The 25,484-nt window shown below is 44.4% G+C and overlaps 1 protein-coding gene across 1 annotated transcript in view; it reads right to left on the bottom strand.

Annotated features, from left to right (window-relative positions):
• Positions 1-25,484, bottom strand: part of TGM5 (transglutaminase 5) — a 219,939-nt gene that overhangs the window by 99,169 nt on the left and 95,286 nt on the right. The window contains exons 5-6 of the mRNA XM_069243577.1: positions 21,404-21,532; positions 8,578-8,755 (exon numbers count right to left, since the gene is read on the bottom strand). Of these exons, the coding sequence (XP_069099678.1) occupies positions 8,578-8,755; positions 21,404-21,532 (307 nt within the window). The remainder of the gene's footprint in view (positions 1-8,577; positions 8,756-21,403; positions 21,533-25,484) is intronic.

The following is a 25,484-nucleotide window of genomic DNA, read 5'->3' as shown; positions in this document are numbered from 1 at the left end:
ACATCTTCACCCTAGGCAAAGACAGAATCAGCCATGTACTCACATCCTTGTTCAGCACCTTAATTGCCATGGACGCCTTCCCAGGGGAAAGGAAACATGCAGAAGTCAATCCCCTACTAAAGTCACCATTACAGATCCCAGAGAACTCAACAACCATCAACTGATCTCCCTGCTCCCGTTCCCAGCTAAAGTTTTAGAAAAAGCCACCAACCAACAACTTCCCTCACATCTGGAACAGAACTTCCTACTCAACTCCTCCCAATCCATATTCTGCAGCCATCACAGCAACGAGAAAGGCCTCATTGTAGCCAATGATGAGATCTAAGCCCTACTCGACTGTGGAGAGACTGTGACTCTAATCCTCCTAGTCCTTTTGGGAGCCTTCTAGATGATCTCCCACCAACTCATCACAAGGCTGCACAACAAAGGCATCCAACAAGCTGCTCTCAGATAGATTGCCTCTTTCCTCACCAGAAGAAAGCAAAAGGTCTGCCTCCCCCTCATCTCCAAACCCAAGGAAGTCATCTATAGAGTGCCACAGGGATCCTCGCTCAGCTTCACCCTCTTCAACACTTATATGACACGTCTGTCCAGCAACGCCAAAACCCATGGACTCAACGTCATATTGTATGCCAACGACACACCACTTATCCCCCCCTCTCCAAAGACACCACCCACACCAAGACCAACTTCCACAACTGTATGACAGATGCCACCAGCTGGATGAAGGACAACTGCCTGAAGCTCAACATGGATAAGACAGGGGTACTGATTTTCAGAAACAAAAGCTCTCCTTGGGATGTATCCTGGTGGACCTCAGAACTCATACCTATTCCTATTCCCACTGACCATGCCTAGAAGTTAGTCATCATTCTGGACAACAAGCTAACAATGATGACTCACGGCAACTAGTCTCCCCCTCCTGCTTCTTCATCCTCTGCATGCTTCGTAAGGTATTCAAATGACTACCACAAAGCTCCAGATGTATCCTCACCCAGGCCCTCATCTCCAGCCGACTGAACTATGGCAACTCTCTAAATGCGCGGATCACAGCTCACCCCCTCCTCTCACTACAGATCATACAGCACGCTGCAGCCAGACTCATCCTGGATCTCCTAGATGAACCCACATTACCCTTACTGCAGGGAACTTGAAAGGCTCCCTGTACAAAAAAGGTGCCAGTTCAATCTCCTGACCCATGCATACTGTTAGAAATGGATTCTCTAGTTAGCACTGTCCAAGTAGTAACCCTCACTCTAGTCAGGGCAAAGGAGCCGCACGGCTAAGATATCCCCTGCTCACCCCCTTGGTGGCTTAGCTCAAGCACTCAGTGAACAGTGAAAACACTACAAAAGCACTCCACACCAGTTTAAAAGAATAGCCAATATTTATCTGAGTAAAACAAGAGAAAAACAGCTGAAAGGCAACATAGACAGGTAAAGATTAAATCTTAGTATTGCACTTAGAAACACAATAGCTCCAACTTGGGCTATCACGGCATCCTAACAGAGTTGTTTCCAATGGTTCGACACCTTTCTCAAGGGCGTATGAGCTAGTTATGGAGTCTCATGGAGCCCAGGTACAGTACCTTGGAAAACGATGAGGAAACAAAGATGTTACACAGAGTTGGGGAGGTGAGGCATCGCTGGAGCCGGTGAAGCGTCAGTTGCTTACTGCTACCAGGGAGGTGAGGCGTTGGTTTCTTACTGCTAGGCAGGGGAGGTGAGCTGTGGTTCCTTACAGTTGCAGGGGAGGTGATGCAGCGTCAGTGATAAGGCATTGGTTCCTTACGTCCCGGCGGGGTCGATGAAACCAGCAAGTCAAGATGTGAGGTGTCACTTTGTGGTTTCACCATCAGACTACAGGGCCATAGGTGCTGCGGCGGAGTCAGGTATCCCAGATGTTTGGGACACAGCACTCAGGACTCACACTGTGGCTGGACTTTAGAGACACTGTAGCGGCGTTGGGCCTATGTTGCAGGTTGCTGTTGTTGCACTCAGCGGGGACCATGCATCCAGGTGCAGGCAGTGGATTCAGTCAGTGGTCCCAGTTCTGAAGTCACTCTGGAGTCGATGTGCTTGGTTTCTTCTTGGTTGCACCAAGGGCCCAGGAACTGGATTTGGCACAACTTAGCAAGTCAGGACTTTCAGCAAGATAGCCTATGTACAGGCAGATGAAGTCTTTGATCTTCCTGAGAATTCTTTACAGAAGGCAAGCTCAGTCCAATCCCTTGGAGAACCTTAAGAAGTAGTATGTAGAAAGCAGAGTCCAGTCCCTTCACTCCCAGGACAGAAGCAGCAAGCAGCAAGCAGCAGGCCAGCACAGCAAAGCAACAGGCAGAATGGCAGTCCATCCTACAGCATCTAGCACTTCTTCCTGGCAGAATGTCCTCAGTCCAGAAGAATTCTAACTTTGATTCTAACTTTGTGGGGTCAAAGGTCCAGCACTTATATCCATTTTTGTCTTTGAAGTAGGGAAACATCAAAGGGAAGTCTGTGTAGTGGACAAGATCCTTCCTTTCCCACCCTGGCCCCAGACACACTCCAGGCAGTTAGGGACGGCTTTGTGTAAGGATAGGCACAGCCCTATTTAGGTGCAAGTGTCAGCTCCTTTCACCACTCTAGCTCACGAAGACCCATCTGGATATGCAGGGCACACCTCTGCTCCCTTTGTGTAACTGTCTAGAGTGAAGTCACAAACAGCGCAACTCTCATCCTGACCCAGACGTGTATTCCACCGACAGGCAGAGGGACAGAATGGTTAAGCAAGAAAATGCCCACTTTCTAAAAGTGGCATTTTCAAACTTACAATTTAGAAACCAACTTTACCAAAAGATGCATTTTTTAAATTGTGAGTTCAGAGACCCCAAACTCCTCATGTCTATCTACTCCCAATGAGAAATTACACTTAAAAGATATTTCAAGGCAAACCCCATGTTACCCTATGGGAGCAATAGTCCTTGCAATATTGAAAATCAAATTTAGCGGTTTTTCACTATCAGGACATGTAAAAACACCAGTACCTTTTAAAGACATTGCGCCCTGCCTATGGTGCTGCCTTTGGCCTACCTTTGGGGTGACATACATGTAGTAAAAGGGAAGGGCACCCACTTGCCAGGTGAAATGGCAACTTAAAATTGCACACACAGACACTGCAGTGGCAGGCCTGAGGCATGTTTGCAGGGCTACTCGTATGGGTGGCACAGTCAGTGCTGAAGGCCCACCTGGAGCATTTGATTTGCAGGTCCTTGGCACACATGGTGCACCATACTAGGGATTTACTAGTAAATCAAATTTGCAAATTATGGATAAACCAATCACCAATACAATTTAGAGCACTTGCACTTTAGCACTGGTTAGCAGTGGTAAGGTGCCTAGAGTCCTAAAGCCAAAGAAACAGGTAAAACAAATAGGAGTTAGAAGGCATAAAGTCTGGGGCTAACCCAGCAAAAAGGGCTATGTCCAACACATACAAGACCCTACACAATTCCAGACCTGCCTATTTGAACAACCGTCTGAACTTTCATCAGCCCACCAGACACCCTCGCTCTGTGACACTTCCTCTAACCCTCACCCACTACCTCTGACATCGCAGATGCGAACGTTGCTCCTTCTTCTAACTAGTAGCAAAGACATAGAACGGGCTACCCTTTCATCTATGGACCTCCCCATTTCCCCCAGAGTTCTGAAAATCCCTGAAGACCTGGCTATTCAGCTGATCAACTGGACCCTCCCAGCACCTGGGTACCCTCATGGGTGACAAGTAGCCTCTACAAATCTACTGATTTCTTGAATGATTGACATATGAGAAACCCAATATGCGTCCTGGGTTTTTATATTAAGAAAGCTCGATGTAGTCAAATACCTGTCAAGCAATCCTTACATACAGCACAAAACAAATCAAAAGTTAATAACCAAAGATAACACCAATTTTCACTTTGTTTGTAAATGTAAGTTGGATTTCATGGACCCCTCTGTATCAAAGTATGCACTGCAATGTCTGCATTATCTATCTAGCATATGGGGATCCAACGAGTAGCTCGGAAGCCACTGGTAGCTCACCAACAACTATGAGGTAGCTCTCAAAAGTGAAGCTCAGCCTTCAGGGAGTTTATGCACATTAGAGAAGACAGCACTGCTGATCTCAAGCCTGTAGAGTGTCCGGCAGCCAGCCAAACCAATGAAAGGGCCTATGCTAAGACTCAAACACACAATGTGTTGGATACAGGGCAAGCAACATGAACATATGTATCCACTGTAAATCTAGAATAGTCACAAGGCATTTGGAAATGTTATAGGCTCCACTCTACCATTCACACTGTATGTGTGGAATGGCCCAGGAAAGAAGAGTGGCAGCAGTAGCCACAGATGGAGCCAGAGGAGAGTCCCCTTAATGTGGTCCAGAAGGAGCGAGAGAGAAAATGTCCTTAGTTGGAGTCCCGATCAGACCAGGAGCTGAAGAAAACAGGGGCTGGATCCAGAGTTGAGATCTACTTCTGAGGCTGACTGGCATGCATCCTGTTGTGGCCATTCATGTGTGCACATTTATGAGTCTCTGCCTTTGTGTTTTGAATTCTCTGATAAATAGTGTTACTCCCTGGAAGCCAGGCCTGGTGTAAAAGACTACCAAAAGTGTATGTTTTCCCATAACACCAGGTTAATATCTGCCACAATTATGTCCATGGCTGACATAGTAGTGGCCCTCACGTAATAATTTTCATTCTTGATATATTTTAAGTATTCTTGATCTAGTTGTGCATCCTGACAGCAATCACTGCTAAATTGTGAGCATGACTTTTTTGCTGCCCTTGGCATAATTGTAGCCTTCACTGTCATAATAACAGCCATGATTGAAGCATCGTAGCCGTTATGGTGTCCAGCATTGGCACTGTGATGCCACTGATATATTGGTAATCATTATTGGCATACTATACACACCCTTGGTATTATGGTGAGTATCTGTGGCATGTGATCATAAAGACTGGACTTGTAAAGATTCTGTTCATGTAAAGCATTTGTACATGTGACAACATGTTGAAAATGACACGCTGATGTTTTGGGACCCCATGTTCACTAAAAATTAAAACTTTGTATTTTGAAGGTAAAAATTATGCTTCTTTCATGAAACATACATTTAGAAAATTGTGTGTTTGCTCGAAATGGAAAAGGTACTTTCTGGAAAAAATATTTTCACAAACTGATATGCATATAGAGTCAAAATGATTGTTTTTCCAAAACATATCTAAAACTGGTGTTTAAATGGTAATTCAAGCTGAGTTGGGGAGATTTATTGTTTCGGTTATGTTCTTTTGCCAGAGGGTGCTTGCTGCTTCAGGTGTCATTTCATTAGTCATGTGGAGGCATTGATAGCGCTTTTCTGGACATTTCTGCTGGTAACTCGGACTGAAATGAATAGGTGGTTGCTAGTGCATTATTAATAGATGTGGTCAATAGTGTACAGTGACAAAATGTGTTAGTAGCTCAAGATGATTTTTCTTGATCAGAAGTAGCCCTTATTATAGAACAGGTTGGAGACCCCTAATCTAGCAAGTACTCTTTAACACCATTCAGAAAGATAGTCTGATTACACATGACGTGCAGTAATGTTTTTTTTTTTAACTTGTCAAGTTTAACATGGAAAATCCATAGAGATGAGGACAAAATGTCTATAAATAATTTGCCACTTTGTGAAATGCAAATTTTCCTTGCCAGTCCTACCTGGAAGCAGACCCACCTGCCCTGTGTAGAAGGGTGGAGTCTGAAGAGCATAAGAGTGGGCTTGGTTATACAAGTGTTATAGTCTTCCTAGACTATTCCTGACAGATGCACTGACATGAAAGCCCTGGGGCCATAGGTTTTGACCTAACATCAGTATTTGTTGATTTAACACACACATATTGGTGGGGAATGCTTGCAGTAGGTCTAACCACTAGCAATTGTTCAGGGTAGCATTCCAACCCATCCTTCTTTTGCCCGTCATACCACCTCAGATTGGACCTAGCCATATGCAAGTCAGTTTCGACCCGGCTCCAACAAGAACAGCCCAGCAGCCGAACTGCCAGGCAAGGTCCTCCCTGAACTGAAACACAAACAACCCCAGACCAATTTTGCCCTGATTTGGGCTCTTTAGTCAGATGTTACTTGGCTCCAGTGGCACTGAGAGCACTAGACATGTCCAGGTCAGAGTTATTGCCAATAATTAGACTTAATGCAAGCTTTCCTCCCATCACCATTTGTGTGTTTGATGTATTGTCCTAAGTGCCAACTGTATGCCCATGCATGAATTGTCTCAGAGCATTGGGAAAGGTTGTTCTAGTGAGATTCCTGGTCATTTACCCCCATTTTCCTAAATTCAGGATTCATAACAAATTTGCCCCATTTATTTTTTTTGTATTAGCACCAATATTTTTTTTATTACAATCAATATCATTTTGAGAGGAAAGATGAATGGAACCGTGCTACACTCAACACAAAATTGTTGTGCCCTGAACAAACAAATGTAACCTCCAATGAGGGATCATTGAAAGCTACAGTGAAGGTCGGGCCCATATAAAATGTACTTATTGTATTTGACTGTAAAATGAAAGCATGGTTAGTACTTCGGCTACTAAATGTCGCTAAACATAAGACAATCAGGTTATGACATACTTTAGAGATGTAAACAGGGTGACCCTCTTGTTCCAGATCCATCAACTTGCTCCAGTAGGTCCAAGACTCCTTGCAGAAGTAAGGGTTTTGAGACCACAGGCTTCAAGATAACATGGGGATGCCCAGCTGAACCATTAACCAAATTCTAGCTGACCTAGAGGGGAGGAACAGAAAGCAAACCGTTCCCGCACCAGGCAGAATATCTATCAAAGCTTCACATGCACATTCTCAGGTTCCAGATGAGTACCTCTACTTCATTTTTTTCCTTATGATATATATAATGAAGTTCTGGGTGACCACATAACAAAAATTCCTTTATAGCCGGGTACCTCAGGGAAAAGAAGCCTAATATCTCTACCATTAGGTCACAGTCCCTACAGTCAAGATTTTCCAGTAATTGCAACATCAAAATACTCTCTGAAAACAAACATGTAGCATGTATAATTGTAGGATACCAACATCCAAATTTGTTGTGGTGTGTGAGGTAACAATAAAATCAATTTGTGAGAAAATAATGCTATGTCACTATTCAAAGAAGCAGGATTTGTGGACTTTCGTTTTTTCAAATTGCACTTATGAACATAGAAAATGTACAATTATGGTGGATTTTCCTTAATCATATGTTTAGGATTTTGAACAGTGATGGGGTATCTTGATTAGTCACAAACAATCTGTGCTGTGGAAATGCGAAAGGCAAAAAATTCTTCCTTTCCAAATGGGAAAGAAGAGATAACATCCCCCTATTTCCTGAGGGTTCTCCACAGAGAAAACATATTTTGACAGAGGATTTTTTTAAAATTATATGGGAAATGCAAATTTTAGTATCATTTTCTCATGCACAATGTTCCACCAGGGCGAAATAGAGGGTGAGAAATTGGGCTGTTGGTTGACTGGTGTGTGAGCAGGGTGAATGACAAAAAGTCACTAAATTAACCTATGCTTAACCCTGGTAGCTTGGCACAAAAAAGCAGGCAGGCTTAAATTAGAGGCACTATGTAAAGTATTTATGCAGCACACAAGCCAATTGAGAAAAAATAAGTAAATTTTAATAAATTATTTGACACAAAAATGACAATAAACCAATCAGTAGAGCTGGAGTATGAATTTTTAAAGTTTTAAGTGATATGTAACGTTTAAAAGATCAAATCACCAACCGCGGACATCTAGTTGTGTGAGACCGGGTTGAAGTTGAAAGTTAACGCCAACAATGATAAAGCTTGTTCAAATACAAGAAGTGGATTGGGCCCGGTCAGCGCTTACCTTTGGACATAGAAAAGTTGATGAAGAAAAATGTCTGTGAAGGTAAAGTTCAGAGTGGTAAAGCTGCAGGAGGCCTCTGTGATGGTTTTGGAAGAGGGTGATATGTTGAGTGTGGGTAGGTCAGCAAGGGAAGGCGAGGACTGATGTAATTAAAAGGAGGGAACAGATAAGAAAAACCTGGTGACGGCAGCTGGCTTATGAAATGAAGTGAGCTTTCATTTGGTTCAATATAGTTATCTTTCTAGTCTAGATTGGCTTATGTGGGATGTCTACTGTTGAAAAAGGTTCTTTTTGGAGTATGTACATCAGTTTGGTTTCAAGGTGTGTGTTTGATCTTCAGTGGGGTTACTTTGGAATGTGTAATATGAACTGTTGTAAGTTGCTCCTTGTCTGGTCAATAAACAGAGAATGGAAGTTTCAGTCTCATCTAAAAAAGACCCTAACTTGTTTTTGAATCCTTCCCTTAAAGTGACATATTATTCCTGGATATATAAGAAAGTCACAGGTGTTCCATTCTTCTCCTGAGATTCTTTGTGAATCACAAAAAAGATGGAAATATTCCCAAAGTTTAGGAGAAACTATACACAATAAAATTCTAATTTTTGAAGTCTGAACGTTGTTAATAAGTTTGTTTCATGACAAACCAAGTGCTGGGCTTCTGCACTCTTACCTGTGCACATGACAGCTGCAAAAACCCAGCACTGCCCATATTTCACTGGCTGGTAACCGTTATCTTGCCATTGTCGCAGGATGGCAGTGCTTCCATTCCATATTGAAGGACTGACCCCATTGGAAAAATCCCCATTCCATTTTCCTTCTAGGACTCCATCATCGTTGTTGCTGTTGATCTAGAAAAAAAATACTAAGTTACTTTTATACATTCTTGATGGCACTTATGCAGGGCATGAAATAGTGCATCACAATACAATGGGTCAGATGCACTGACATTAGGAACAGCAATTTCCTAATTTCGATTCTCTCTGCATTGTAATTAGGAAATACCTATTCCAAAACTATGTAACCCTTTAAAAAAAAAGAAATTAAAGATTTCTAATAGCAAATTGGCCCACGTAATGAATATTTTTTTAATAATATTTTATTTTATTTTACAATAATCTCAGACATACCCCAGAACACTACGTCATGATCCTTTCCCCTCCAATGCCTCCATGCAGCCGGCCATCAGTACTTCATCGGAACCCCACAAATTGTCTCAGCACAAGGTCCATGACTAGATCTACATCTTTGACGACAGTATCAAGTTAGAGTCTCATCGCCTGATCTAACATCTAATTTGTCAGTGAGGCCATGGTAGGACGTCCATTTCCCCAAGATTTTCTCAAATGTCCTGGGGCAGCCCCTGCTATCATACACCACCCTCTCCGCCTCCATGCAACAATTCATACCGTCCCTCCACATGTCTCTCACAGGAATACACTGCTACCCACTCAAAGGCTGGCCCGATCCCTCTTGGCAACAACAAAGCCCAGCATATAGAACTGCAATTGTTTCCTAGGGAAGTCCTCATCATTAGGCATGCCTAGCACAATCATTTTAGGCATCCTTGGAATAACAGTACCCACTACCTCCTACCACCTCCTATCGGGTGAGCCATGATCCGAGTGTGCTGCAGCTCAGGGTCAGAACCTACCTTCAGGTCAATTGGCAAGGCAGGCAAATGTGGGCTGGGGGAATCACACATCGGTGCAAGGTGCACCATTTGTACTGGGTTTTTCTGGCATCATGGGCAGGTGGTGGCATCTTGATTTATTAAACAGCCCAATACAAGACGGCACTTCCCCTATTGTTTCCTATGGGGAATTCCCAATCCAAGATGTCGGCCAGTTCCTGTGGTTTGCTTCCTGGTCATTTAACAGCATATAAGGGTGCCAGACCTTGTCAGGAGTGTGTCACAAATGTCCTGGCTCTGTGTACACACTCCTAGTTAGTTCCTTGTGTCCTTACTAGTCTTCCTGCTTGTTCGTCTCTTTTGCGCCTTTGGGTTTTCCTCACTTAGAAGTGTTTCCTTTTCCAGTGCATCCACTAGCTTGAAACCTTCTCCCTTTTGACAGAGTGGCTTTGAGAAGGGATTGCCCTTTCTTCAACATCAAGGTTTCCAGGATTCAGATTCGATCACACGTCCGGTGAGTCAAACCTCCCCCAACTCTTCAAGAATGGGCTCCCAATATTGTGTCATTCAGGAGAAACCCCAGATCGTGTGGAGGAAAGTCCCCTATCCTGTATCACAGCAAACGTACAACAGGCTCTCCAGCCTTTCCTTTTATGGAGGTAGGATCTATGGTATTAGGACTTATGCAGTTTTTTGAACTGGATAAGGTGGCACCTAGCCCAATGGCTACATCTCTAGGGTGCATCAACATAGCCTCCCAATCCACATCCTCTAGGTGGCCCCCATCCCACTTTACCCGCAGCTTCACCAGTGTATCAGGAATATTATTTATGATCATGCAGTACAGCCGAGAGACCGCCTGATGGGTAAGTGCATTGCTCAGCACCCAACTTCACCCATGTGGAATGGTCTGGAAGGACTGCCTCTAACACTCAAACTCTCCTTAGGCCATGTGTCAATTGGAGGTATGAGAACCACTATGTCTTGACCAGGGTATACTCTTGTTGCAATGCGTCAAAGGGTACAACGTCATCCCCCAAGACCATATCCCAGAGTGTCTCAATCCCAATTCGCTCCCAACCTCAGAAGCCAGTGTGTCTACCTGTATCAGACAATGCAGTACCTTTCCAAGGGGGAGTGGCTCGAGTGAGCCTCCCCTTCCAGCATAGGTCACCTGTAGCATTGTCCAAGGCCCACAGGGCAGCCCTGGTCGGCCCCAGCAGTCGTCTTCTATCCTTTTTCCATTAGACATAATGAAAATGGGATGCTCCCTCCATGGCCTTCCTCTACATCCTATAGGTTGGTTTGAAATAAGGGCTGTGAACCTACTCATAAATCACATGCAACTGAGTATCCCTGTGATATCCTATGATATTCGGGAGTGCAAGGTCACCTTTATACACAAATCTATACAAGGTTTTCAGAGCTATTCTCGGGTACCCCCATCCCAGAATAGGGGGTGAAATATCTTGTCTAATTTGTCGAAGTAGGCTCACAGAATAACAAAGGGAGTATTCTACAAGACATACAACAATTTGGGCAGTGTGATCATTTTAAACAGGGCTGCCCTACTTGTAATCATCAATAGCAATCCCCGCCACCTATCTGCATTGTCACAGAACTAGGACTTCACTCTGGCTATGTTTAGTTCCAAAAAACAGTCTCGGTCCCTGGTGACGTAGATATCTAGGTATTTAAAACCCATCTGCGTCATGCGAAAGTCCTCCTTCACCACACACTCCAAACCATCCTAGCACCCTAAGTGGAGGGTCACAGACTTATCCCAGTTGATGTGGAACACTGAGCATGTCTGAAAGACACAGAATACTGACAGAACTGTGGGGACCGAAAGAACTAAATCCGCAATATAAAACAAGGCGTCTTCTCTGGCCCAGCCATAATTTGTGAAATGGTGAAAGCACACAATGTCCAATCAGCATCCCCCCACCAAACATGCCAGCGTCTCTAAGCAAAAAGGTGGTGCCTCGTCCCAATTCTCAAGACAAAGGTGTCTGAGACCACACCATTGTCTCTTACAGGCGCAACCTCCTGCATATTAATCAGGTAGGTCACAGTTTGTTTTACATTGGGAATGATAGCCATCACAGGTATGGTGGCCTGCTGAGCATAGAAGACCACTATGTCGGTGATTGGTTTTAAGTAAAGCAATCTTTTTTTATAAATGCAACCAGTTTTCGTATCTGTTCTTCTGGGGATCAGGGGCCATCTGCTTCAGTCATACTACCCTTGGTGGATCACTGACACACATTGGTGGTCATTCCAACCCTGGCGGTCCATGACCGCCGGGTTGGAGGACCGCGGGAGCACCGCCGACAGGCCGGCGGTGCTCCAATGGGCATTCCGACCGCGGCGGTAAAGCCGCGGTCGGACCGGCAACACTGGCGGGCTCCCGCCAGTGTACCGCCGCCCATTGGAATCCTCCAAGGCGGCGCAGCTAGCTGCGCCGCCGAGGGGATTCCGACCCCCCCTACCGCCATCCAGTTCCCGGCGGTCCGCCCGCCGGGAACCGGATGGCGGTAGGGGGGGTCGCGGGGCCCCTGGGGGCCCCTGCAGTGCCCATGCCACTGGCATGGGCACTGCAGGGGCCCCCGTAAGAGGGCCCCTAAATGTATTTCACTGTCTGCTGCGCAGACAGTGAAATACGCGACGGGTGCAACTGCACCCGTCGCACAGCTTCCACTCCGCCCGCTCGATTCCGAGCCGGCTTCATCGTGGAAGCCTCTTTCCCGCTGGGCTGGCGGGCGGCCTGAAGGCGGCCGCCCGCCAGCCCAGCGGGAAAGTCAGAATTACCGCCGCGGTCTTTCGACCGCGGAACGGTAACCTGACGGCGGGACTTTGGCGGGCGGCCTCCGCCGCCCGCCAAGGTCCGAATGAGGGCCATTGTTTTCAATCTTGCTCTCTCTATTCAATGGAAGGAGCACAGGACAATAACCCAGAATTGTCCTTTACTTAATGTGGGGTGGTAGACAGTTAGCACTAAGGTGTCATAGGATCATGTGAGCTGCTGTAGTGGTTGTTCCATCTAAGCCTGCTAATGAATTACAACCACTGCCTTGAAGGAGTACACCTAGGGCCAGATGTAGGAAGAAAACATTTTGCGAGGTGCAAAATTGCGAGTACCAGCGACTCGCAATTTGCACCTCGCAAAATGTTATGCAGAAATGTGTCTCAGACACCTTCTGCGACTCGCTATGGGGTCGCAAAGACCCACCTCATAAATATTTATGAGGTGGGTCGCAGTTTGCGACCCCATAGCGAGTCTAGGCACTCACGGGGATGGTGGCCTGCTGGAGACAGCAGACCACCATGTCCGTAACTGCTTTTGAATAAAGCAGTTTTTTTTTTTCTTTTTGCAGCCCGTTTTCCTGCAAATAGAATAAATACCGAAAACTTTTTGTTTCGGTTTTTTTCAGAGTAGGCAGTGGTCCATGGGACCACTGCCTGCTCTGAAAAAATATTTTTGTTTGCATTCACAAAGGGGAAGGGGTCCCATGAGGACCCCTTCCTGTTTGCGACGCTTTCGCGGTCACAAATCAACTCTACATCGCGATGTGGTCGCAAATAGGAAGGGCACACCCCTTCCTATTTGCGAGTCGGAAACACATTTTGCGAGTCGGTACCAACTTGCAAAATGTGTTTCTGCATCACGTGAGGCCTTTTGCGCCTCGCAAACGGTGTTTTTTGCCGTTTGCGAGGCGCAAAAGGCTACCTACATCTGGCCCCTAATCCTTCTGAAATCACATGCAATAACTGGATCTGAAACAGTCTTTCACAGTGCCGCACCCTGTCTCTGGATCTCCCTCCTACCGACTCTTAGAATCCAACTGGCTCAGTTTGGAAAGCTACTGAAAACCTACCCCATCAGACTGCTTGTATATTTGCTCTGGATACCTTGTCCCACTGCTCCAGCAATTTACATGGTACTTGTTTCTTCTTTCTTGAGCTCTCATTTTTTTGCATTGTATTTCTCTAGTTAACTGTAAAGCACAATTACACCTTTGTTAGGTATAGTAGGGCTTGAGAAAAACAGGAATAAAAATATAAATAATTCCAGGCTTGTCCCTGACATCGCCATTTACATCTTTACCTACAAAATGTACTTCTTTATGGCCATCTGCCCTGTTGCACTATATAAGGAGGGGGAGAGTGCTGAATCGAGTAGTCTAGTCCTACTGACAAACAGCCACTAGTGTAATATACTCTGAGGGGAGGGCTCACATTCTGGGCAGAGACTGATTGTTTAGATGTGCTCTTCAGGTTAGTGGGTTGCACTAAAATGCCAGGGGAACATATGAGTGAATGTGGGTAACTGCTGCACAATATTGATTCATGAGGCTAACTGAGTACATGCAGTCTTGAGAGGGGCAGGCAAGCATGATGGTCGTTTACAATAAGCGCAGTAAACCTGTGGTGGCAGAGCATTCAAGATCTGCAACACACAAGAGGGCGGGACATGAAAGGATAAAGACTAGGAGTAGCAAAATCTGTCCTTGCCCTAAGCAGTAAAAACTCATGCTCGTCCATGGCAGTAAACAGGATCTCACAAATCTCATTAAACAGTATTAGTTGTGAGAAGCTTCTTTAATTTGCTTTATCTTGAACTTATTGATACAGCAATAAATCAAAGCACATCCACTGCTAACATGTTTCTAGCGATATGACTTGATCAAGGCTAAAATGTCACTTATAAAGCGTAGACTGTATAGTTCTGCATCTATCAGTAACTAGAAAATCACACTATAAAGGTATCTTTTCGTGAAGTAATTATAGATCAATACATTCAGTACTGAATACTGTGTACCAATACATTCTAACGTTTATAACATTCATGTGTGCTGACCCAGGTAAACAGCCTTCACAACGATGCCTTTACCACACAATGCCACACATGCCTTTATATATAAACACACACACACATATATATATAAATACACATACATATACATACATACACGCAGACACATAAACATATATATAGATATATTTCACTAACTAAACAGAGGTTAAAGTGCTGTTATAGTTAGGTGAATATCTCAGTGACATTAACTTTTTGAACTAAAAAAAAACAGAGAAATTGACCAGTTATAGTTAGCTGAGCTAACTATAACATGTGTCTCCGCCATGCACTGCTTATCATCAATCATGACATGTTCTATGAGATCATTTATGACATCACTGATGATATCTCAAATGACATCAATGCCCCCCTTAACGGGCAGCCAACTTCCACGTTGCACACAACTTATGGCCATGCACGGGGGGATCACGTTGCACACAACTTATGGCCATGCACGGGGGAGGGATTTGGCAAGAAGAAATGGCTGCAGGCACCTAAACCCACTGATGTAAAGTCCCTAAGGTCCAACTCCATCTTATGCAGTCCCCCAACTCCATCTTAGTCCTCGGAAGTCACCATCTTCCTCAACATAGACAGTGGACACCTCCATATTCCCTGATCTCCGATTTATGCAGAATTATTGTCATGCTGCCAGACTTTATCTTTCTAAGAACAGTTATGTTGTCACAGTCTTCAATTAATGACATACATGTAACATCCAAGATGAGACTCATCTGGGTCAAATGCTTCCTCTTCATAATTTCAAGGTTAACTAAGAACACATTCAGAAATGCAACTAAAATAATGTAGTATGAATTGACGTCCTTTGGCCTTACATGTTCATGAGGAAATGTCTAGGACGCGTACCTTGATGCACATAATCTATGTCAGATATTCCTAAACTTATGTCAGAAATTCCTATTTCAGATAAGATTTAGGATATAAGGACTGACACTTGACCACTTGTTAGGAGAAGTCCTTCACCTGAGATTCTGCCAGGAATGGTCTCATCTTCAGCCACCGCACTTCACACTTTGCAGATGCTATATCTCACCTGAAGATTATAAAGGATCTTCCTCTTCTATACGTGATAGAAGGTTTGGTAGGAAATCCAGGACCAACAGTGATATCAGTTTTCAATATTCTACAATATTTGCTCATGAGGGATCTTATATTGTGAGACACAATATTAAATGTGGTGATCAGGCCTTTCCTTTTTTGTGGACATTAGGGAATAGGAGTTGGTCTCTATTAACTGGGGCAACCTTATTGTTTGCTATATCCAGGGTTTTATTGGGATACCCCTTCATCCTAAATCTGTTCATAACATGGGCTTTACTTTCCGGAACTCACTGCCGGTATTACGTAGGCGTCAAGCTCTTAACATCTTCCCATAGGGGATGCTGTTGATGAAATTCCTATGATGTTGGCTCTTATAATGAAGAATATTATTTCCAGCTGTGTTCTTTCTCTACAGGCCTGTATAAACCAGACCATCCTTCACCTGTGACCTCACATCTAGAAAATCAATGTCAGTCTTACTCATCTTGGAAGTGAGTTCTAAATTGTAAGGATTAACATTTAATATATTGATAAATTCCTCTGCCTTTTCCTGGGGACCACTCCAAAACCAAATCTTCAATATATCTTGGCCATAAGACCACATTGTTGGTAAATTAATCAAGGGAATCTGACCAGACCATCTGCTTCTCCTCGCCAGTCTTCAAGAGGTTCGCAAACCAAGCTCCCATCAGAGTCCCTGTGAGTAGCCTGTAGTGTACCCCATCGAATAGGATTTTTTTCCTTCAAAAAGTATCTAACCATAGACAGGAGCATCTTGTTATGACCCTGAACAGATCTGGTTCTTTAAAAATGCTTGTATGCCCTTACTCCTAGCTCATGGTCAATGAACGTGTAACAGGAGATGACACCAATAGTAATCATTATATAGTTGTTCTCCCAACTCATATCTGGTATTTTAGTCAAAATATCTGTACTGTCCCTGCAGTAAGAAGGCAAAGCCAATACAGAGGGAAAAGGGAAGTTAGTAATTTAGATGTCCTTGTTTTTAAGTAATCCCTCATTAGAAGACACAATAGGTCTTCCTGGTAGGTTTTCCAGACTTTCATAGACTTTAGCCTAAAGTAAAAATAGGATACTTTAGGATAGTCATTTCTTAAAAATGCACATTGTTAGAAATGGGGTCTCTAGTTGTCAGGGGTATGGAGGTAGCCCAAGTAGGGACCACCAGTTACCTGTGCTCACGTCTGGTACACAGTCAGGCTTATGTAAAGAGGCAATGTGTAAAGTATTTGTGCAACACACACACAGTAACACAATGGAAACACCATAAAAGATTCCACACAGCTTTAGAAAAATAGATTATTATATTCAGAACAAAACAACACCAGAACAACACAAATCCAGTAAGCACAAGTCCAGACATGAATTTTAGAAGTATAAAAGAATAGTTTGTGCTGGTCCACCATGACCTTATGTAACTCCTAAAGAGCTAATTGCTTCTAAGCGCTTAGAAGCAAATAGCACGTTAGGGGTTACTTAAAGTCACACTGGACCGGGATAAAGTCAAGAGTTTAGGCCTCCTGAGATGAAGCTACAGGAACCACACAATGCTCGCTAAGCATGGGACCTTAATCCTGGTCACAGTATGCATCGACTTTCCTCACACAGTGCAGGCAATTCATTGGTTAAGAAGAAGAAGCGCTGGTGCTGACATATGTAAATTCCAAAACCTATACGCTGGGTTTCTCCAGGCAGTGAAGGGATGCATCGATCTTTCTAGAGGAGTGGCGGCGATGCAGTGGTTCTGATGGAATGCAGATGCTTTGGTTCCAAAACCGATGCGCCGGGCATCTCCCCGATGTGGTGGCAAAGCGCTGGTTCCATATGCGATGGTTCTACTTTTGCACCAGTGGCGATGCATCGGTTATACCTCTTGCAGTAGGCGATGTGTTGATTCTTGCTGGAGCAAGTATCTGGGTCTACTTCCAGTTAACCAGGTGTAGGAGCAGGTGTAGAGACTTTGATATCCTTGAGTCTCTAGCACCAGGAGGCAAGCCAACAAGCCCCTGTTGATCACTTTGGGGTGCAAGGTAGGGTCCAGCTCTCCCTCAGCAAGGTCAGAAAGCAGCAGAGATGCAGTCCTTCCAGGTCAGTAGTCCAGCAGAGTAAAATCCTTGGTGCAGCCCAGCAGTTCTTCTGACAGAGACCTGTTGTAAGATCCAGAAGTGTCTGATCTGGTCGAGTCAGAGACCCAGTACTGATACCCAAAGAGCCTTCGAAGTAGTGTCTTCAAAGAAGCATCTTTGAAGTGCACAAGTAACCTTTTTGCCTCACCCCTGGTTCCAAACTATCAACAGGGAGTAATAAGCCCTTTGGGTAGGGACTGGCACTGCCTATTCAGGTATGTCTTCCCCTCCCAGCCTTCCTGCCCAGTCATCAGAATGCAGATTAATGCAGAAAAGCACTCAGACACACTTAACCTTCCTGGGCTTGTAGATGTTTAAAGGGAATGCACAATGTGTAGCTGTCACCCCACCCCAGATGTATATTGGAGACAGGCTGCAGGCACACAGAGCAGAGAAATGCCTGGTTTCTAAAAATGCCATTTTAAAAGTAGTAATGTTAAATCCGACTTTACCAGTAAAGAAGATTTATCATTACCATTCCAATATGAATATGAATTCATGATATGAAACATGACATAGCTACTCCTTCTTAATCAGTAATAAAACTTAAAGTGTATTAAGGAATCCTCAATGTTAGCAGCTTATCAGAAGGGTAAGCCTCACAGTGGTGAAAAAACAACTTTGGGAGATTTTCACTACCAGGACATAGAAAAGTTAAAAGTACATGTGGTATCTTTTAGTTACATAGCACCCTGCCCTCGTGGCTACCGAGGGCTGACCTCAGGGGTGACTTATATGTAATAATAGGAAAGTTTAAGGCTTGGCAAGAGATTTTAAATGCCAAGTCGAAGTGGCAGTCAAACTGCACACATAGACTCTGCAGTGGTTTAAATGTTTAAAGTGCTACTTAAGTGGGTGGCACAACCACTGCTGTAGGCTCACATGTGGCTTTTAATTTACAGGCCCTGGATATATGGTATACCTCTTTACAAGGAACTTAAGTGTAAATTAAATATGGCAATTTTGTATACACCAGAGTTACAATTTTTAGGGGAGAAGCACATGCACTTTAGCTCTGGTCAGCAGTGGGAAAGTGCTCAGAGCCTTAAGGCCAACAAAAAGAATCAGCAAAAAACATGAGGCAAGCATGCAAAACGTTTGGGGGAAGACTATCCTAAGGCTTACAGGTGAAATACACATTCATGAAAATCCAAAATGTCCTGGTCACGCCGTTCAAGAATGAGTTCATAGTAATTTGTGATTGAAGCCTTATATGTTTCAAATAAAATTACTTCATAACAATTAGTTTAACACAATTGTCTGAGCGCTTCATTTCTCATACATTGTTGTATTCATGCTAACCAAAGGGCTGTGAGTCTATCTATCTATCTATCTATCTATCTATCTATCTATCTATCTATCTATCTATCTATCTATCTATCTATCTATCTATCTATCTATCTATCTATAGCTATTTATCTATCTATCTATTGTTCGGACCACATTTTCATATCCATATGAAAAGCATTTTCTGGTTTACTTATAACTTTGCTGCTGTTTAACTAATCTTCATGAAAGATTACAAAACAATCTCACCCACTGAAGCTCCTTCCTGGGACGTTTTGAGGTGATTCAAGCAGATACTGAGAAAAGGGGGATCCCAAAACAAATTTTTCCCATTAATTTTTCCATAGGAAAATGAGTGCCAAACTGGCCAAACAGAATTGAACCAAATTTGACAGAAAGGTAGATCTTGGTCCAGAAAGTGAGCTTTTTTGTGATTTGATGTAAAACAATTAATTAGAAAATAAGGCTGTAAATATGTGCCATGGAGGAACTGCTGGGCTGGTGAAATCTCAACATGATATCTGATTGGCTGCCACCACATCAACAAAGATGTGGCGGCAGTTGTCTTCGGACTTGGGACTGAGTCTCCAGTTCTGAAAAAAACAACCTACTCTGGGGTCAAATAAATTATTTAAAAAAGTGTTGCAGCAAATTTGCAGTGGGTGAGATGTTGCAGTGATGTTAGATCACTTCATGAGTAATATAACATGTGGGGTAGTTAGTAGTGATGGTAAAAGTGCCAGCTGTAGTTACTTTGGAGCACAAGTTATAGTTACATGAGGCAGCTATAACTGATTATTTCAGTGTTTTTTTAGTTTAAAACATTAACTTGTCACTGAAATGTTTACCTAACAATAACGTTACTTTAATCTTCGTTTTTGTAGTAAATTTCTTGTTTTTTATAATGTAAAGTCAACACAATGCAGGCATCCAACCACCGATCCCCCTGCTGTTCATGGTTTTTGGCTGTGCATGGTGGGGGTTGGCTGCAGGTCCTGTGCTGTGGCTGGCCTGTGAGCATCCAACCCCATGCCATGCACGTCCTTTTGGCATGCAGTTGGTCTTGCAGGTCTTGGCCACACTCAGGCCGATTTTTGAATTTGTTAAAGATTCACAACACCAAAATATAAAAAGTGGGCCTATTGGATTTATCAAGGAGTTAGTATATCACTATACATAAAGCAGATCTATTACCTTCCTTCAAAAATCACCAATATTTTTATTCTAATGACTGTTTCAGTAATTCGCACAATGCAATGTACAGAAACAATTAATAAGGTTTTATAAAAAAACATGTCTGTTAGTCTTTCTTTTAACATAATTTAGAAACATATTGTTTTTTTTCAAAATAAAACCAACATGTATCTGGGTCATTCATTTAACATCTTTTGACCCATGAAATATCCAGTCATAAACCAATCACAAGAAGAACCTGCATTCTAACAGTTGAGCACAGAGTTTCAGCTAAGAGTGCTTTAAAAAAAAATGGTAAGTTCTCCTGGGGTCATGGATTTAATGACCCATGATACTAAGGCCCATATTTATACTTTTTTAGCGACGCATTTGCGCAGCTTTATGACGCAAAACCAGCGCAAAATTACTAGACACAATTGTAACGTGTATTTTTAAAGCTTGCGCCACTTTTGCGTACAAAAGCGGCACATATGAGGCGCTAAAAAAATTTAATATGGGCCTAAGGGCCTAATTTGGAGTTTGGCAGATGGGGTTATTTCATCACAAGCATGACGGATATCCCATCTGCTGTATTACGTTTCCATTATATTCTATGGACATCGTAATATGGCGGATGGGAAAGCCATCACATTTGTGAAGGAGTAAGCCGTCCGCCAAACTCTAAATCAGGACCTTAATATTTATATTTTTTAATGTTGCTGGGGGGCTGCTGATCCCCCTGCCTCCCTGTAAGGAACATTAAAAAAAAGGCTTGGTGGTATTCTAGGGGCACCACCAAGCTAACAAAAAGCCCTTGCAGGGCATTAAGAGGCGCTCAATTCAGGAAGAGTGAATAATATATGAGCAGGCCATGTGCTCATTTATTAATTACTTTGGTGCCAATAAAAAATACCTCCAGACTCCACGCGTGTCGGCAGCCGTCTTTGGGCATGGGGAGAAAGAGCTGATCTATCTATCTATCTATCTATCTATCTATCTATCTATCTATCTATCTATCTATCTATCTATCTATCTATCTATCTACCTATCTATCTATAGAAGCATATTGTGGGGTCAGGTATGGAACATCTATACATAATTACCTGTCCATATTTTTTACCTAAGTATTTGGCTACAATTATAGGATATAAAGATATTCCCAATGCCACACCGGTCTGTGAAAAAACCCATTTGTGTTGGTTTTACCTCACATCGTGTACTCTAGGTTCAACCATAAAAATCCACTTCTGAATGTATGAAATTTCCCCTAAGCATGCAATGAATGTCTTTGAATAATCTGAAATGATTGGTTCAAGTTGCATTCTTTGCAATGTCTCACCATAGCGCAGATAACCCTGCTCACGTACACGGGGTCATTTCGGCAGGACAGGTCTGTGAAGGCATCTTGAATGTAGTTTAGACTCCTGTCTAATAGCTTTAGGCAGATAAGAACAATGTCTTCTTCAAACTGTAGAAAAACAAATGCTTTTGAAAGTGTGAAGATTACATGAACACTCAGTACATAGCATTTTAATAGTAGGTGTAGTATCATTAATAGTAGTTTGAAATCGCCACATTTTTGTAGTAAATACGCTGTAAAGCAATGGTCAAAATTATCAATTTACGAATACATGCCTTAAACAGCGACTATAGGAAAGCTGTAGACTCAATTTCTAATAGAAGAAAGGATGGTTAAAATACTGCATGAGAATAGAGGCATTGCGTAGAGCTAGTGACTGGTCTCATATTTTAAATCAAGTACAAATTTGAATGAGAATTCACAGTATTAGATATTCTCTTTGTGGCGGGCCAGAAGATACTATATTCAAAAATGAAAACTGTAATCAACAACTTCACAAGCGTTTCCTAACACCATTGCTAAAGCCTGTTTTTATTTTTGTGCCACAGACATTTGTATAAATTGACTATGCTAGATTCAGGGTGAGGTTGAACAGTCCCTGCTTCAAAATAAATAAAGAGTCTCAAACCTACTCCCACAGTTATACCTCCACAAGTGTCAGCTTCACAACATTTGTCTATTTACAAAAATTCCAGGCCAGGTGTATGCTTGGTAAATAAACAACAGACACAGCTTTCTAGGAGTAATCTTTAGATTGTTACGTGACTTTCTAAGATCTGTTTTTTGCTTCGGCGTCGGTATTTTGCCCATTGTACAGTTCCTTACTAGGGAAAGCTACCACCTTGGTGCAGTAGCACATTAAAAACACAGATTCTCCACAGGGAAAGATATTTTGCCTTTGGAGGAACCACTTTTCCTACATACCACCTTTTTCTACAGCCCTTGACAGGACTAAGGGGGTCATTCTGACCCTGGCGGCCGGTGGGCGCCAGGGCCACCGACCACGGGAGCACCGCCAACAGGCTGGCGGTGCTCCCGAGGGCATTCTGACCGCGGCGGTTCAACCGCGGTCAGAAAGGGTAAACCGGCGGTCTCCCGCCGGTTTACCACTGCCCTTCAGAATCCTCCATGGCTGCGGAGCGCGCTCCGCAGCCATGGGGATTCTGACACCCCCTACCGCCATCCTGTTCCTGGCGGGTCTCCCGCCAGGAACAGGATGGCGGTAGGGGGTGCCGCGGGGCCCCTGGGGGCCCCTGCAGTGCCCATGCCCATGCCCATGGCATGGGCACTGCAGGGGCCCCCGTAAGAGGGCCCCGCAAAGTATTTCAGTGTCTGCTAAGCAGACACTGAAATACGCGACGGGTGCAACTGCACCCGTCGCACCCCTGCAACTACGCCGGCTCAATTCTGAGCCGGCGTCCTCGTTGCAGGGGCATTTCCTCTGGGCCGGCGGGCGCTCTTTTGGAGAGCGTCCGCCGGCCCAGAGGAAATGTCTGAATGGCCGCCGCGGTCTTTTGACCGCGGTGCGGTCATTCAGCGGCGGTACCTTGGCGGACGGCCTCCGCCGTCCGCCAAGGTCAAAATGACCCCCTAAATCTTTGGGAAATTGGGTCGTAAATGGTAAGTGAGGAGTCGGTGAATGTTACAAAAGTCCTGGGTGTCCAAAAGCTTTCTAAGTTAACCACATCTTGAAATCACCACTTCCCACTACTTGCATATGAATAAGTTTCTGTACTAATAAGTAATTATTAGTTAATATTTGTAGGAGGCTGGCCTGGCTCATAGTGGGTACCTTGTGGTACTTACACCTTGTGCCAGGTCCAGTTATCCCTTATTAGTAGATTAGAGGTGTTCTAGCAGCTTAGGCTGATAGAGGTAGCTATAGCAGAGCAGCTTAGGCTGAATTGGGAGACAGGCAAAGCTCCTACTATACCACTTATATCACTTAGCACTATATCATAAGAAACACAATACTCAGAGTTACTAAAAATAAAGGTACTTTTTTATTGACAATATGCCAAAAGTATCTCAGAGGATATACTCCCTTAGGAGGTAAGTAATATACACATGCAATAGGAGAAAATAGGCCTAGGGGCAACACAAACCATGTACTCCCAAGGTGGAATGTGAACCACAAATGGACCCCAGGCCTAGTGTAGTGTGTAGAGGGTCGCTGGGAGTGTACAAAAACACTAAGGGTGTCCAAGATACCCTACCCCAAGACCCTGAAAAGTAGGAGTAAAGTTACCCTACTACCCCAGAAAGACAGTAAAGTTGAGAGGGGATTCTGCAAGGACAACAACTGACTGCAAAGAACTGAAGATGGATTCCTAGACCTGAGGATCTGAGGACCTGTAAAGGAAGGGGACCAAGTCCAAGAGTCATGGAAGTGTCTGGGGGGGGTAAGAGCCCACTAAATGAAGGTGCAAAAGGGCTGCCTCCGGGTGGAAGAAGCCAAAGATTCTGCAACAACGGAAGGTGCCAGGAACTTCTCCTTTGGTCAGAAGATGTCCCACGACGTGCTGGAGGATGCAGAGTTATTTCCACGCAGAAATACCACAAACAAGCCTTGCTAGCTGCAAGGGTCGCAGTTGAAGGTTTTGGGTGCTGCCAGGGCCCAGGAAGGACCAGGAGGTCGCCCCTTGGAGGAGGAGACAGAGGGGGCGCTGAGCAACACGGAGAGCCCACACAGAAGCAGACAGCACCCGCAGAAGCACCTGAACAGGTGTTCAGAAGATCTGAGCATGACGGTCAACTCAGCACAACAAAAGGGAGTCCCACGAAGTCGGAGTCCAACTCAGCGAATTGGGCAATGCAGGACGGAGTGCTGGGGACCTAGGCTTGGCACGAAGGAAGTCTTGCAAAAGTGTACCGAAGCCCTAGCAGCTGCAGTTCACGCAGTCCACAGGATTATTGTCTGGCATGGGGAGGCAAGGACTTACCTCCACCAAATTTGGACAGAAGGGCCACTGGACTGTCGGGACACTTGGACCCAGCTCCTGTGTTCCAGGGACCACGCTCGTCAAAATGAGAGGGGATCCAGAGGATTGATGATGAAGACGTTTGGTGCCTGCGTTGGCAGGGTGAAAATTCCATCGACCCACGGGAGACTTCTTCTTGGCTTCCAGTGCAGGGTGAAGACAGACAACCCTGAGAGCATGCACCATCAGGAAACAGTCGAGAAAGCTGGCAGGATGAGGCACTACAATGTTGCTGGTAGTCTTCTTGCTACTTTGTTGTGGTTTTGCAGGCGTCCTGGAGCAATCAGCGGTCGATCCTTGGCAGAAGTCGAAGAGGGAAGTGCAGAGGAACTCTGGTGAGCTCTTGCATTCGTTATCTGGTGAGATACCCACAGGAGAGACCCCAAATAGCCCTCAGAGTAGGATTGGCTACAGAGAAAGGTAAGCACCTATCAGTAGGGGTCTCTGACGTCACCTGCTGGCACTGGCCATTAAGAGGTGTCCATTGTGCCCTCACACCTCTGCATCCAAGATGGCAGAGGTCTGGGACACACTGGAGGAGCTCTGGGCACCTCCCCTGGAAGGTGCTGGTCTGTGGAGTGGTCACTCCCCTTTCCTTTGTCCAGTTTCGCGCCAAAGCAGGGTCGGGGGATCCCTGAACCGGTGTAGACTGGCTTATGCAAGGAGGGCACCATCTGTGCCCTTCAAAGCATTTCTGGAGGCCAGGAGAGTCTATTCCTCCCAGGCCCTTCACACCTATTTCCAAAGGGAGAGGGTGTAACACCTTCTCTCAGAAGACATCCTTTGTTCTGCCCAGGGGTGCAGAAACCTGTCTGAGGGTTGGCAGCAGCAGTAGCTGCAGAGAAAACCCCAGAACGTTAGTTTGGCAGTACCCGGGCTCTATGCTGGAGACCCGGGGAGGCATGCAATTGTCTCCCCAATACCAGAATGATATTGGGGTGACAATTCCATGATCCTAGACATGTTACATGGCCATATTCGGAGTTACCATGGTGATGCTACATATAGGTATTGACCTATATGTAGTGCACGCGTGTAATGGTGTCCCTGCACTCACAAAGTCTGGGGAAATTGCCCTG

The sequence above is a fragment of the Pleurodeles waltl genome, chromosome 7, assembly GCF_031143425.1.
Source record: "Pleurodeles waltl isolate 20211129_DDA chromosome 7, aPleWal1.hap1.20221129, whole genome shotgun sequence".
Classification (NCBI taxonomy): Eukaryota; Metazoa; Chordata; class Amphibia; order Caudata; family Salamandridae; genus Pleurodeles; species Pleurodeles waltl.
The sequence above is the reverse complement of the archived record's forward strand: the minus strand, read 5'-3'. Positions and strand labels throughout refer to the sequence as shown.